We start from the raw sequence: 15,775 nt of genomic DNA, 5'->3' as shown, positions 1-15,775 counted from the left end.
AGTATGTTTTTATTTATGAAATTGATGGTGCTATGTTTAATCCAGGAAAAATTTAAATTAGTTGATATTGATGGTTTTAGATAATCGTAATAACACAAAATAAACAACAAATTAAATAACATAATATCATAGTGAATCGATTTTTCCTACAACTTCAATCAGCCCACTCCATCAAAAGACACCTGGGACATTCCCAGAAATGCCTTCCATATGTGTCTTCTTCAGAAGAAGTCCGCAAATGAATAAAAGTCCTACAACCGGGCTTTGAGCATGAACTGATTCTCTGTGGACAATGTTTGTATTCGTGATCTCCATATCCACAATGCTTGCAGTGTAATAACTCATTCTTCAATTTGGCTTTAAGTTTGAAGTTTTTGCAGAGTGTTGCAATCTTTTCTTCTTCTTCTTCTTCTTCTTCTTCTTCTTCTTCTTTTTTAATCTTCATAGCATCATCTAGCATTTGTGGTTCTTCTGGACAATTGGGATCTGCAAATACCTGAGCTTTTCCGGTTGTGATTCAATCACCATTCTGATGCGTGAACAACCTTCCCGCAGATACTTTGAATACATCCAAAGACATTGTGTAAGATTGTGGTTATCCATGAAACATAATGGGCAAAATTGTTTTGCTTCGACACATAACATTTGGTTCGCTTTGCCTTTAGAAAACATGGTGGATGATGAGAAAAAAATCTGTTGGTTTGATTTAGAACAAAACCTAGTGATGTATTTATAATAGAAAATAGGCGTTGGTAATTCAAACGGGCGCTCAAAGGAAAGTCGCGGGCGATTTTACTACAAATGCCAACGGCTAAGTTTCCATTTCCAACGACAAAATTTTCTTTCTCGACCTATAAATTTCATTCCTCCAATCTTCAAAATCACATCTTCTTCTTTTTCTTTCCTACATCTCTCCTCCTTTGTAGAAATGTCTGTTAGAAATCGTGGCCCCAAGTTTACTCAAGAAGAGGATATAACTCTATGTAAAGCATATTTCTTTCATAGGGTAATCACTGGTGTTGTTATTTCTCATGACAATTCTTTTTCGGAGAACGTTTTTTCAATGTTCGTCTCATTAAAGGGAAACCAAGGAAACCGAGATGCTCGTTGATTGCGTGCTCGTTTTCATTCTATTAGGCTTGAAGTCCAGCCATTTCTTGCGCTGGTAATAGAAATTGATCGAGAAAAGTTCAGCGGTGTAACTGAAGATGAAGTGATCCAAACAGCTATTGATAATTGGGAGGAAGCTCATGGTAAGCCTTTTCGTTATGAAACGTGTTTCAGAATTCTAAAAGATGGTCCATCTCAAGCACATCGTTACAGCACTCGAATGCCGCTGCCGGAATTTACAATGGAAGAAGCTGTTGCTCTTGTTCGATGTTGGTTACATCGTATGGTGAGACCAATGAACAATGACAATTTCTGGGAAAGAGTATTGGGACATTTTGTAGCATCGCAGAACGAAGCTATAAGAAACATTAAGAGCCTAGAACTAAGAATTGCATTCATCACTAATGAAGTCAAATATTATACGGAAGTATTGTGGATGGTTCATCGTAGCAATTCTGGATTATCCAACGAAGAACTGGAAACCGTCGCTCATACCAAGTTTACCGAAGAAAGCGGGAGAGAGTTTAGGAATTTTGAATGCTATGAACTTTACAGAGAGAATGTCGCTGGATTTGATGTAGTTTGATGTTTTTGTTGTGGTTATTAAAATGTAGTTTGATGTTATTTGCAAGTTTAATAAGTTGTAATAAATTTTACTTAATTTGAAGTGGAAATCTATTTTAAAATAAAAACATTTTCATTCATTGATATTACTGCCAATTCTTTTACAAGATATAAACTTAGACAATAATAAAAACTTCACTAAAAATCAAGTAAAAGTTTTGGCCTCCTGTTTATCTTCATTTGACGTATTTTCCATTCAACGAGCTCTTTGACAGTTTCACTTTTGTTTTTGAATTTTTTGTTGTTAACTTTCAAAACCGGAGCTATTCTTTGCCTTTTACCGGAACATTTTCTTGGAGCAACTTCTAAAACTTGCACTCCCCTTTTACAATTTTCAATCTTTTTAAAACTCCCACATATCTTGGAAACAACAGCTTCAAGTTTTGCATCGCGAAAAAATGTGATCGCCTTTTCAGCCATTTTTAGAAGAGAAAATTCAAGTGAATTTTGGTGTGAGTGAATTGTTCGAAGATGGTGGTAATTTATAGAGGGAAAAAGTGAAATTCGAAATTTTAAAAACTACCCATTGGCATTAGAAACAAAAACCATGGCGATATACCTTGTGACGCCGAGTTGGTTCTTCTGACGCCAGAGTCATTCCTTCCAACGCCAGCGTTCGATCTGTGGGCGCCAGCGTTTTTACCTAGATCGCACGCCTATTGATCTAACGCTCAGTGCTTTACCATAGTGGAAAACCTAGTTTGGCCATCCACCTGGCTGAACAAAAGAATGGGTTTGGCCATTGCCATAGGAACTGCTCTTATGGAATGGGTTAGGGCAGTTCCCATGGAATGAACAAACTCCAAGTTTGTTCATTTTTCTCCCACTATGGAATGAACAAACATGAAAAGTGGATGTTCAAATCAACAAATCTGATGCTTTGAACATTGAGTTGGATGATCAAGCGCGTGATTGATGACACATCAGGCGATGGTGCCAAAAACGCGTAACACTACCTTCAACGCCCGCTTCTCTTCCTTCAATGCCAGAGACTCTTCCTTCAACTCCAACGACTCTTCCTTCAATGCCATGTGCAATTCACGATTCCAAAAAATTATTTTACTACTTTTTATCCTATTTTATCTCACTTTATCCTATTTTATCTCACTTCATCCTATTTTATCTCACCAAAATATTATATTTTATATTTTAACTTTATACTACAAAGTATTTTATATTAAAAAGAAATACTACTGGGGCCTAGAAAACCAAATCTGCTCATTTTGTCCTGCTTTATCATAGTGGAGAAACCCGTTTAACCAACCACGTGGCTCAACAAAAATTTTAGTTTGAACATTACCATAGGAACTGCTACTAGGAGTAGCGCGTGGTGGTGGAGAAGTAAGAGTTGAAATTGGAGCATGTTTATATGATTTGCAAAAACTAGCGTAAAGTACATATAGTAAGAGCTAGTAATTCAAGAGATTAGACCTAACTTAGCTGATGTTACCAGAACTGCTTTAAATATTTTTCCAAATCACTCCACAGAGGTCAAAGTCTGTCGGGGGATTTTCGTATTTCAGGCGATCTCGCCGGAATAAGGGCCACTAAACCGTTTACAACAACAACAATAAAAAGCAATCTCAAGATTCTCAACAATTAAATCAAATAAAAAGCCGCCCAAAACTGAATTTCCGTACCAACATGTTTCTGTTGGGTGCAACCACGCATGCAGTTGATTGCAAATACAGGTAACGACACTGAATTCAGGTAAGACCCTGGGGTGTTTCTGAATTGAGCTCTCCGCTGGTTAGCAAATACAGGTAACGACACTCAATCGCGAGTTATACTTTCATTCGATATAGAAGACGAAATGTTCAAAGAAATACCACAGCCTCAACATATGGTTGATGATTTCGAGTATAAATTTGTTGATGTGCTGAGAGGTTGCCTTTGTTTGCTTTGTAGTGTGTTCAAGGTTGGTTTTGAGATATGGGAGATAAACTATGGGGTCAGAGAGTCTTGGTCTAAACTGTTCAAGACTGACCAAAAATTCAGTTGCTGGGGAGGTAGGCGACCGTAAGTCTATCAACATTTGGACTGACATGATACCAGGTATGGAACAAAACCTAATAGCTTATTGTGGCAATAAACACAATCTCTTAACACTTGTATTTGATTTTTTAGACTCAAATACCAAAAAGTGGAATGTAACGAAAATTAAAAGTAACTTTGCTTCGGAAATTGTTGATAAGATTCTAGGAATTAGAATTTTCACAAATATGAATGGTACTCTGAAACAAGACAGATTACGTTGGGTGCTTACAAATGATGGAAATTTTACGGTTAAATCAATGTAAAAAAAAACTGAAAAATCCTTCTTTGGCTTCCATTAATACTGATATAACTGTTTTTGGAAATCTTTTTGGAATCTGAATGTATCGCAAAGAATTAAAATCTTTTTATGGAAATGTATTCGTAATACCTTTCCTGTTAGGAAAAAACTGAGTGAACATATGGATGATATAGATATAAAATGCATTTTTATAAATATCTCACCCATTGGATTTGAGATATTGGTGTCTACCAACATAATGTTAACTCCATTTTGTAAGCTAGAACTATTAGCTGAATTAGAAAAACAAACATATGATAGTAAAGCAGAATTTAAGAAATGTGGCATCAACACCCAATGTTGTTTCACAAAATTGGTTAAAAATACCAAAATCAACAATTTCTGGGTGAAATGGACATTTAGATTTTGATACTGTTTAAATGGACAAAAATGTAAAAATAAGCAGGATGTAACCAGTTTCACCGTGCCCATTTTCAAATATTTTTTCTTATTTTTAATTTACGCATGATGTATCCAGTTTCATTCAACTATTTTTTAAATTTAAGCAAGGATGAAACCAGACTATTTTTTTTTTGCCATTTCACCCAAACTATTTTTTACTCGTCCATTTGAACCGTGATTTAAAAACATTTGGACAAATGACCCATTTTCCGTTGTTGTTTATGAATTCCTTGTTTACACGCTTCTTTTGCCAAAATGTTTGCCATTTCATTGCCCTTCCTGTTCTTAAACATAAAACCCAAAAAAATTTCACATGTCTTCAAAATCTTCACAGCTTCAGATATTATGGCTTTGTTTCTCCAAAAGATGTTGCAGTGCTTGTCCTGAGCATAAAGGATGAGCCTCTCACAATCACCTTCCACTGAGAAGTTCTTTAAGTCCATTCTTTTTGGATACCCCTATGTAATTTTTTTCTTTCAATATAAGCAAAAAAAAAAAAAAAAAAAGACTGACCAAAAATTGATGACGAAACTGGATATTCCATCCTATCGCTACTTAAGAAGCGCGGTGTCTTTACAGAATCGTGAAACCCTATTACATGTTCGATTAGATGGTGATATGCATCCATCTTATTGTTATGAATGTAAGAAGAGATGCTTGGAAGAAAAGGAAAGACATCGGAACATAAGAAAGTACAGGTACAAGAAGTGCATGGTCCAGATGGTGCCGTACATGGAGAGTCTAGTTTCAGTCAAATCGGGTACTCGGTGTCGGGGATAAGCAAGAACGAAATGACAACGACGTAGCAATCCGTGGCCTTATATCTGTTACGTTTTGACTCAGTGATTATACAAGGCGATATACAACCACAGTTGGATCAAAACTTGCAAGAAAGAAGAGGCTCTCACCAATTAACAATGGGGGTGAAATTATCATCTCACTCCGGGTTAGCAACTGGTGGTGAATCTGCTCCGTTCTCACTTGGAGCTTCTTTTACAGCTTGATTATTAGTGTTACTATAAGTATATGCAGCTGGTGCTGGACCATCGACAGATGGTTTAATCACTGTAAGGAACAATATATTGTACAAAACTGAGATAATTAGGAGAGCAAACGCGGAGTACGCAAAAAAGGAATCAGAATACTCTGGTGGTGGTTCCCTCATCATATCTCTAGCTATGTCGGCCTTGGAATCCAAGTTACTCAGCCGAGAAGAAGATACCCTCCCTACGTTTGGTGGTGGAGTTCTGGTGATGAGGCTTTGAAGCTGGTTGTCAAGCTGTTTTAGAGCCTCTCGCGCCTTCTTCTTTCTGTCCAATTCGAATTCAGAATCGTTTTCAACAGCATTTAGAGGCTGCAGGAATATCAAAGACTTCCTTCTTTTTTTGGTGAAAACTATTTCATTCAAAGTGGAAGAACCAAATTTATTGTAGTGGCGGTGGTGGAACTGCAGAAGCATGACTGGTTGGCTTCCCAATCCAAAAACGTAAACAGTATATGCACCAATTGAAATGAGAGGGTACCCTATCCAGATATCACATGAATATGCGGCTCACATTACTCGATCTCGGATTTTTTCCAAGAGATTTCAATGAGAAAAATTTCCATGACCAATGCTTCTTTCAAAGGTTTAGTTTTTAGTTATAACAACTGCATGTTTTGCTTTTATTTTATTATGAACACTCAATACAATGTTATTCCTTTCAACAACAAAAAAGTTCATTCCCAGATCGCAATTACTATCATTTTGTTCTTGGAGTTGATTTAGTGCAACTTATGACCATGATTTGGCTTGCTAAACTTCAGAGGTACAATTTGTTTGATATACGACTTCTCGTGTGGAAAATTCCGTTTATCCTTGGAAAGTTTTCGCAACTCTGGTAACCAGTATGCGACGTACTCGCCCTCTGGGTCGTAATTCTGGGCCTGATACATGATAACCAGAAATCAAAATTTACGTGTGCAATAGTTTATGAAGTTTCAGTGTAATCTTGGACAATGAAACATGCATAAGTTTGAAGAATAAATTGTGTGCTTACTTGCTTGGGGATGCTGAAGTATCGATCCTCTCTTGGATCGTTACCAACACCTACAGCAACAACTTAACTAATCAGAAACCGAATTTACTGTGTAACACGTACAAAAATGCATCAACGAGTAAGAAACTAACCTGCGCCGTATGTCCAGTTCCCATAATTTGAACATGGGTCATAATCCACGAGGCAAGTTTCAAACCACTCGGCACCCATACGCCAATCAATGCCCATATCTCTAACAAGAAACGAGCAAACTATCTGTATAACAAATACAGATTCTGTTAATTATTCACCAACCATGACGCTCTTGATGCATAAAAGTAAAGAAGGTTTATTTGATTATCTGCAATGTTTGAGGACCATACAAATATGAACTGCGGGTTGTGCTAAATTCAGCACTCAACTCAGAATTTACCTGTCGTCCTCGGTTTGACATGAAACCAGTTGTTGACAGTTCTTTCATATTTGCATCTATAAGAGGATACCTACAAATGTCAAGGTAACATAAATAAATAAATCATGATTTGCTACAATCTATTCGGGGCTAATAATAGGCATCAAGTGCAGTAAAATCACGAGAAGGGATATCTTGATGTACCCTGTACGGCCGTCTCTCCAAGATTCGAAGAGACTGAGATCTTGGCTCCACCTAGCCTCTACTTCTCTCGGTCCACCTGAATATATTCCCACGAAAATATGTTTGTAAAAGATACAGTTAATGATATACAATTTGTAAAGCAACTGTGCATAAGAGTGATTGTGAGACATGTATCCGCTATGTTTGGCAAGTCCTGTAAAGATGCCACAAAGGCAGAGCAGTAAATGAACAAAAACCATTTTATTATACCTAAATGGAAGATCGAATTTCCATATTTTACTGAAATGAATCTGAAATAGTCCCTCCATATCAATTCAAACAGTACCCTGAAACCACACAAGTTTAACAACTCAATTGCCAGAGGAATCTCTAAACATTACAACAATACAGAAAAAAAAAACCCGAAACCTTTAGATTTATATCTAAAAAATCTATGAAATACGAAGCAGAACATCCAATATATGAAGCTAGTAAGATACCAATATATTGAATCATTTGCTAGCCTATCCTTCTCATATCTCTTTACCTAAAAATTTAAAATTGAATCACTGGCAAATGTTAGGATTATCCTTTTCTACATAATATAAATGGTTGATGACTAGTTAAGAGGAGGATATTTCTTGCTTCTTCATAGAGAAAACGAGGAGAGACGTTTCCGAAAGCAAGCCACGGAGAGAATTTTGTTGAGTAATCAGGACCCAACATACCGTTCCTTGTATGCTTGTACACCTTTAGCAAATCCTACAGAAGTTTGATATTTATTTAGCTAACTAGATTAAATAAATGGACTAAAGATTTTTTAAACTGGTATATCAGACACCAAAACATCACATTATCTGCCCATCTTCTGTTCCATAAATGTAAATCCTATATCTGAAATAGCACAACAGAGCAACGCTATAATCTGAGATTTCTACCTTCTTCCAAAAGTACTCATACACTCTGCCCAGAGCTGCACTTTCACCACCAACAAAGTACATTCCTTTTCTCGCCTGCATTTTACAAAATAGAATCCTCAATTAATTTGATACATGCCACATTTTCTGATTCATTCAGGTACACTATTTAGTTTAATGAAGTATCAAGAAACTGCTGCATCTTATTAGATAGCAAAACAATATGACCGAGAAAGCGCACGGTGACTTGCCTCTACATGAATGACACCAAGCTGGTCAAGGGAAGGAACATCTCCCCATCCCCCAAGTTTGCCAATATCGGTGCTGGGAAGTGGCCCAATTGACGGTGGAAGTTTGAAGCAACCACGAATTGCACACTTGGATTCAACAGACTGCAAGTTCATTTATCATGGAGGATATTGTGTCAAGAGTATAACCTCATCAAACCTCAAAAATAAATGTTCCTTCTAAACACTGGAATGTACTTCTAGATTTACGTACCTTACGAAATTGGGTATATATGTCGGGTAAATTACTCGTACTAAATTGGAGATCATCGATACGGTACATAGTACTTCCCCAAATAAGCTCAAGCTTCACATTTGTAGGATTTTGACTGGTGGATGCGGATCCCTCTGATTGTAGAGATACTCCTTGCAACCCTTTCTTGACAAGTCTTTCCACAAGCAACTCCTCACAACAAGTTTCCTTATGGGCATAAATCTGAACACAACAGCAACTCGATCAACAAAAGCTCAGGTAACGAATCATATAGTGCAGCAAACAAAAGCTTTTGTTTACTGAGTGAGCTCCAACAGCTCAATATCATTCATAACAAAATAAACATATTCATAACTTTGTGAGCTCCAACACCTTTTGCAATTAAAGGGAGGATATCTTCGGGTTTTCCATGTCGTATAACCAAATTCAAACCTCGCTTCATCAAATTCTTTTTCAAATCAGCTAAGCACTCAATCAGAAATTGTGCCCTTAAAGCTGCAAAGAAAACTAATATTGAAACTCTTACACATTCATCCAACTTCCAAAAGCAAGAAAATGATAATCCTACATTCCCCATTCCACCGAATTACGTTTCAGTAACAAACTCAAAACATATATCTACAAGACATGAGCTGGAAAAATCTACCACCAACTGGATCCACCTTAAATCAAAATACTAATAAAATGCAACTCCAATTACTAACATTAAAAAATAATAATAATAACTACAAGCAAAAGCGTAATGTGAATCCCATAGTAATTTCAATCAGCGTTCCCAAAGTGGAAGCCAAAACCCATCTAAATACGCTTCCACTTTTACCATTTTAACGGTATTCAGAAACTAATTACTAGTTAATCCCAAGATTAGGTGGTTAAGTAAATCCCCTACCCTTTTCACCTAGAACGAGCTAACTGGAACAAAAAGAGAAAAAGAAAAAAAAAAGACCCAACTACAAGCCTGCAGTCAACAAAGCTCATATGAAAACCCGGAAACCCAACATCAAAACATGGTTACAAATGAAACCCAATCTTGATCCGACCAACATTTAAAAGGAGAGCTCAATAAGGCATTAAACTCTAGCATGCACACTCAGTAGACTAGTCACACAGTTCAAGTATTAATTCAGAAATTACTTTGGATCCCCAAAAACAGCCTTTACGACAACTTCATAGGCTTGTAATCGGCCACTCAACCTACAGATTCACACATTCCATTGTACACTAAGAATAAATTATGATCAAATGCCATAATCCCATAACTTAACTATTGTCCACTCCAGCTCTCTCCGAAATCGGCATCATTTGAATATTGAAGAGATCCCTCACTAAAGACTGCCCATCATTGTATCTTTCTCAATTACTAATTTAGTTAACTGGCGAAACTCCGGACATCCATAGTTTCTTCCAAATGAGTAACTTTACCAATTCTAATTTTAATTTGTGTTCTTAGATTAGAGATCAAATCAACTTCCACAAACCCCAAAATCCAAAATTCCCTTAAAACAAATCCTAAAACCTATGCACGACACCCCCATCACTACAAATTTGTGTTCTACTATAATGAAATTGCAAACACTGTCATTTTTCACAAATCTACTGTTAGCAAAATCAAAATTGAAAAAGTAAGAACAAAAAAATTACCTCCAGTTTTAGGAAATCCGAAGTAATGTGTTGTCCCAAAATTCCTAGGATCAACACAATAAACAGGAAGAACGGGTTGGGAAGACATCCAAGCTCTATAGAGAGCTTCATTATCCAAAACCCTCAAATCATTCCTAAACCAAACAATTGAGTAGCATCTTCTAAATGTCCCATCAGCGATTTTATCAGTTTCAACGGAATCCAAGCTTGGTACAACAGCAACTGCTCTGGGTTGTGATTGTGATTCTGAAGAAGAAGAAGCAATGTTCATGATTTTGGAATTGTTTGAAATGAGAATTGAAGAAGTGGGTGTTAATGAGAAAGTTTGGATTTTTCTGAAGGTGGAGAAGGAAAATGAAGAAATGGAAGAGAAAGAGAGTGTTGCTGCAGAAGACATTTCATGGGAGGAAGAGAGTTGCAGAAAGAAAAGGAAGGAGATGGTTTGAAAATTTCATTGGGTGAGTGACACGTGGAGTTTTGAGTTTGTGATGACGTGGAAATTTTGTAGGCAGAAAAGAAATTCCACCCAACTTCTTACATACATGTCTGGAACTGATGAGGTTAACCATACGCCTTCCATTGCAAAAGTTTCAATTACAAATTTCTTTTTCAAAGAAATTATACGTTTAATAATTCTCAAAAAACTAAATAACATACAAACAAACCAATAAACAAGTTATAGTATTTTTCATTTTGCATTCTTTCTGTTCTTTGAGTTTCACTTCCATACTGTTTTTCACAAAAAAATAAAATAAAAATCCAACCTCTGTTTATTCACAAAAAAATCACCAGCCTTCGCGAATGCATTTTATCAAGTGTTATGCCGAGTAATACCTACGGGGAGAAACAATGCGAGAAATTCCCAAATGCAGCCAACAATACTAGCGACTCATCTGCGATTTGCGTAGTTATAATTGTCCGCAAACGAGGGACTGGATGAAATCAGAAATACACGAATGGCAAGAGGGACTAGACTCGTAGTCTTGTTTGTCTAGTGCTATACGAGGGAGATGTCATATAAAATATTTAAAAAATGGGATGGATTAAAAATGGATACACTGTACATTAGTAGCTAGGCACAGGTAGTTAGGAAGCCAGACATCGAAAAGAAAACAAGCAATTAAGGAGGATCCCGTCCCTAGAGGGAATTCCAACTGTACAGAAAATCACAGAAGATACAATTACCTCAGGATGATATACCTTAATTCACTGGAAAATTAACGACTTAACCCTTCGAGATAACACTTCCGATGTAGCAGACTTCCCCGAGTAAATTAGATCATTTCTCTCCTTCCACAACACCCAAAGCAAGGCAGATTGCATCAACTCCCGCAAAACCAAATACCACGAAACATCTGGATGCCCATTAAAGCACAAGCTGCAAAATAGAACAAGGTACGCCAAGGAGTAGCATCTCCTGAAGTGACTCCTTAGATACAATTATTTAAATTTTCGTTCCTATCAAATATTCAGACTAATTATGTACATGTATTACCACAAGCTTTTGACTACTAAAGATTCAGATACGGTATACCTTAATCTAATCACCATCATGTTCACCTGTTGACTCTTTCAAGTCTCCTCCACCAACCCATTCATCCATTCGATCCATCTCATCAAGAAATATATCTCTGTAATCTGTGCTTGAAATAGATACAGGATTTTGCAACCGAAGATTATGATGTACAAATGTGAGGTCCGTCAACTGTTTTTGCTCCGTCCAGTTCCTTCCATTCATATGTAGTTGCTCAGATAGACTCCTTCTCAGACCATATCTTAAGGCACCAGTACACGTCTGACCTAAAATTCTTATGGCAAAATTTTGCAGTTCAGGGCATTGACATCCATACAAGGACCACCACTTCTCTACATGCAGAGAAACAATCGCATTTCAAATATCTGACCCAATTAAATATTTATGGATTGGCTAGTAGTGACTAGTGAACTGTCGGTTAAAAGATGTCTTATTATCCTATGATTAACAAAAAGAAAAATAAAACTGAACCCATAATAAGGAAACAAGAGTTGAGAATTTTCAAACCTGGAGAAAGCGTCGTTCTTTGATCAATAGCATCTCCGTTGCCAAAAGAACCACGAGCCGCTATATACTCATCCAACTGTAATAATATTAAATATCGAGCACGTTTATCCTCTACCATTCGCTCGATGCAGTCTGTAAGCCCGTCCTTCATCTCATCATCTTCATTGAAATCTTTAGAGTAAAAGAGACTCGGATTTAAAAAGAAGGCAGCAGAATGGATAGGGCTACGGAGTTGGTTATTCCAGATGCCATCAAATACTGTCCAGAAAGGCTGATATTTGATTTTCTGGTCTTTATAATTCTCTTTTATCGCCTCCTTTACTTGGTCCATTGTTGCATATATGTATCCCAACTGGGGTTTACTATCTCCTACACTAATTAGATGCAGAGCACGTATGAGTGGAAGACTTCCCTTCAAAAGCATCTGGGCTTCAGTCCAGAAAGACGACACTCCAGTGACTAAATCAGTCACATGCGTTCCATCAGCTGTTGAAGCTAGGGCTGAGCTCTTCCATTCTAACGAACTAAACATGATCTTCAAATTATTCTTTTGAGACTCAATTCTCTCCAGTATTAGAAACGGCGTCAGTGACCTAATCCTCCTAGAACTGACTAGCTCCACCCCAGAAGTATGTTTCTTCACAAGCTTCAAAACTGTCTCATGAGTGTAAATGAATTTTGTAATATCGTTTGCCTTATCAAGTACACTTCTCCAAGGATCCAGCATTCCTATCTTCTCCAAGATGAGGCCTATGCATTGAGCGGCACAAACAGTCCAAGATATAGTCCTGTATTTTTCCGTCAACCTTTTGCCCACTGCGTTCAGTGAACCAAGAGTAGTATATGAGATTATTTGAACAACATTCTGTACCCCGACCTCCTCAATAATTCCACTTAACAATGTGACCATGGCTGCCACATCTCCTATAATATCTGACACGTCAGCAGACTTCATAAATATGGGACCACGTGGGCTATCAACCACAAAATGAATGAAATATCTCCCATTTCTATCCATCCACCCATCCAGCAATATACTACATCCAGTGCTTCCCCATGAATGCACAACTTCTCGCACATACTCTTGCATTGCTCTCAGTTCCTCTTGTAGAATCCACCCCTTGAGGTCATTAGAGTTAGGCACCTTGTACACCGCGGATCCACGTCCAACAAAAGCACGTATCATTTTCTGGAATGTAGGGGAGTTTGCAGCACTAAATTCTATACCCTTTTCGAAAAATAATCTGCCAATACACCTTTGGATTTGCTTGGATGAGTTATCTTCAGATTCTTTTTCAATCTTCTCTGCGCTGTATGCATCTGATTGTTCAGGGTTAATCAAATTCTCTGCCATCTCATCTTTCTTTTTTAATCCAGACTCAACTATAGTGCACTGGTTTCTCTTCCTTGACAAACTGGGTTGACTGGAAACATGGTTGCCTTTTTGCTTATGGGGGTCGTTTGACCTGGACTTCGTCTTCGGTAGACCACGCGACTCGAGCGATTTAAGCAATTTGGTGTTGGCATATGCTTTCCTTCTTTCCATTACGTCATTTTTCATTTGTACCCTCACATCCTCTGGAACTTTAACACAATGTAATACATCTTTACCCATTCCTCCCAAGTGTTCCCTAAGACGAGTAGAACCACCTATCTCCTTTCCACAATAATTGCACCTAACTCGCTGTTTTTTCGTATCAACAACTGTATAGTGAATGTCTGTAACCACCGCGCGTGTAGCCATTCGCTTAAATTGGAATGTCCTGCCAAATTTATTTTCCCGGTCAGTTCAGTATATGAGGTTTATTACCACTAAATGCATTCATAGTCTGAATTAATAAGTGAAAGACCTCAACCCAGATATCATATCATGAGATGGGAATCAAAATGAGCATGCATGTCAACTTGTTTGGTATAAATCATCAAGGCATTGTCATCAATGATACACCAAACATCATACAGTTCCTACAAGTCCAAGAGTCTTAACTATTCTCAACATTGAAACTGTGATTTACCCAGTAAAAAGCAGTGCAGTGCATGTATACAAGATTCATGAGGGTATTGTGAGAGAAAATGTAAGAAAATTAAAACCCAACCCCAATTACTACTTTCTGATCAACAATAACTCATAACCCTAAATTGAAATTAGCAAATTATACCCTATATAAGGCAAAACAGAAGTTAACATTTCTTGATATACTTATTTACTACTATTCTATGAGAAACCCATAAAAAATATGTGAGTTGACTTACTTGAAACCAAGCTCCGAGTGGAATTGAAGTAAGAGGAGGAGACCGATGGAAGTATGTTTCACTGTAGCAACAAGATTACTGCTTGATTATGTATAAAGGGAAGAAATGCAGTAAAGAAGAAACAAACTAGAGACGAAGGGGCTATGTACAAATGGGGAAGTACAAGGAACGAATCAGAGAGATTTTTAATTGGAAAACTAAGGATTAACAATAAGGAAGATCGGGTTGTCTCTTTGTTTTCTCCGATAGGTACTGCTTTTAGTCAAAGTTAAGGGTTGACCGGTTAATTCTCAGAAATCTAATGGGATAGAAAATGCGCCCCGGGGAAGCCGGTCATACGAGTTTCTCCTTTGGATGGAAATTTTTTTGCTCGTTCCTGCTCGAACATTTTTAATCAAGCTGCATAAACTATAAATAAATATTTGTTTTGATAAGTATTTTTATTGGTGGCTGTATCTGGATTTATTTTAGTACAAGTATCATTCAATTGCAAAAATTAGAATTTAAGAGATTTAAAAACAACCATTTTAAAATAGTTTCAAAATGAAAATAATTGATGTATGTTTTTTCTAATGTGAATCTTTGATAGGAGTATTTAAAAATAAATACTTTCTTTCAAACTCAAATTGCTAAATCAAATACTTCCTCTGTTTTTGGAAAAGAGATACTTTCACTTTTTCATTTTAGCCTAAAAATGGGCCAAATTGAAAAAGTGAAAGTATCTCTTTTTTCCAGAAACGGAGGGAGTACAATTTTAACCATACAACAATTACCAGATATGTTTTTTAGGGTATTTACAAAAACAGTCACAGTTTCATAATCCGGTTGATAAAGGCATCACACGGTTACAATCATTTTTCAAAATGATCACTCCATCGTTAGTTTCAGAGTTATTGACATCTTGTCCCACAAATCAGAGTTAAATGAGTGAGGAAGTTACTTGTGTTATCCCTGTTGATGTTCATGTAACTCCATTAATGGATGTTGAAGGTGGTGGTAATGGTGGTGGTTGCTGATGCTGCTGCTGCTGTTGTTGTTGTTGCTGTTTCAATGAACTGACGCTGCCGATGTTGATGTTAATGTTGTTGTAGCTACTACTGTTGCTAGTTTCCGACGATTGTATTCAGGATCGTTACTAGGGCTGCACATGGGCGGGTATGGGCGGGTATAAGCTAAAACCAACCTCGCACCCACAGACTGCGGGTTTTTTTTTTCATAACCAACCCCGCACCCACAAACAGCGGGCGGGTTTTGTTACCCGCCCGCTACGGGTTGGGCGGGTATGGGTTTAAACGGGTTTAAACCCGCTTTATATTCAAGTATTTAGAGTAACTTCTA

The 15,775-nt window shown here is 37.2% G+C and overlaps 1 protein-coding gene and 1 long non-coding RNA gene across 3 annotated transcripts; both read right to left on the bottom strand.

The window, feature by feature from the left end:
* Positions 1-4,994: 4,994 nt before the first annotated feature.
* LOC113278293 lies at positions 4,995-5,780 on the bottom strand. The gene is made up of 2 exons (XR_003325412.1): positions 5,380-5,780; positions 4,995-5,295 (listed from the first exon to the last, which is right to left on the bottom strand). It is a non-coding gene; the product is annotated as an uncharacterized LOC113278293 (long non-coding RNA).
* A 277-nt stretch (positions 5,781-6,057) lies between these two features.
* Positions 6,058-14,662, bottom strand: LOC113278279 (cryptochrome DASH, chloroplastic/mitochondrial-like). 2 transcript variants are annotated; one of them, XM_026527170.1, is made up of 12 exons: positions 10,144-11,664; positions 8,503-8,724; positions 8,253-8,393; positions 8,023-8,097; positions 7,730-7,846; positions 7,585-7,631; positions 7,355-7,431; positions 7,106-7,181; positions 6,923-6,992; positions 6,642-6,765; positions 6,511-6,560; positions 6,058-6,397 (listed from the first exon to the last, which is right to left on the bottom strand). In XM_026527170.1, the coding sequence occupies exons 1-12, from the start codon at positions 10,252-10,254 to the stop codon at positions 6,236-6,238; spliced, it is 1,272 nt and encodes a 423-aa protein (XP_026382955.1). In that variant the 5' UTR covers positions 10,255-11,664; the 3' UTR covers positions 6,058-6,235. The 2 variants fall into 2 exon arrangements, 1 of the variants encoding a protein (XP_026382955.1); XR_003325407.1 differs by lacking the exons at positions 6,058-6,397; positions 6,511-6,560; positions 6,642-6,765; ... (5 more) ...; positions 8,023-8,097; positions 8,253-8,393 and adding exons at positions 8,875-8,997; positions 11,678-12,009; positions 12,185-13,947; positions 14,438-14,662 and having other exon boundaries at positions 8,582-8,724; positions 10,144-11,521.
* Between the last annotated feature and the right edge of the window lie 1,113 nt (positions 14,663-15,775).

The sequence above is a fragment of the Papaver somniferum genome, chromosome 1 (assembly GCF_003573695.1).
Source record: "Papaver somniferum cultivar HN1 chromosome 1, ASM357369v1, whole genome shotgun sequence".
Taxonomy (NCBI): domain Eukaryota; kingdom Viridiplantae; phylum Streptophyta; class Magnoliopsida; order Ranunculales; family Papaveraceae; genus Papaver; species Papaver somniferum.
This window is presented reverse-complemented; position numbering and strand designations above follow the sequence as displayed.

Coding starts and splice junctions, on each gene's coding strand:
- LOC113278279 (XM_026527170.1), bottom strand. CDS start 10,254: ATGAAGCTCTCTATAGAGCTTGGATGTCTTCCCAACCCGTTCTTCCTG. Junction 7,432..7,584: donor GCAAATGATTCAATATATTG/GTATCTTACTAG, acceptor GTGTGGTTTCAG/GGTACTGTTTGAATTGATAT. Junction 6,561..6,641: donor GAACTGGACATACGGCGCAG/GTTAGTTTCTTA, acceptor TTGTTGCTGTAG/GTGTTGGTAACGATCCAAGA.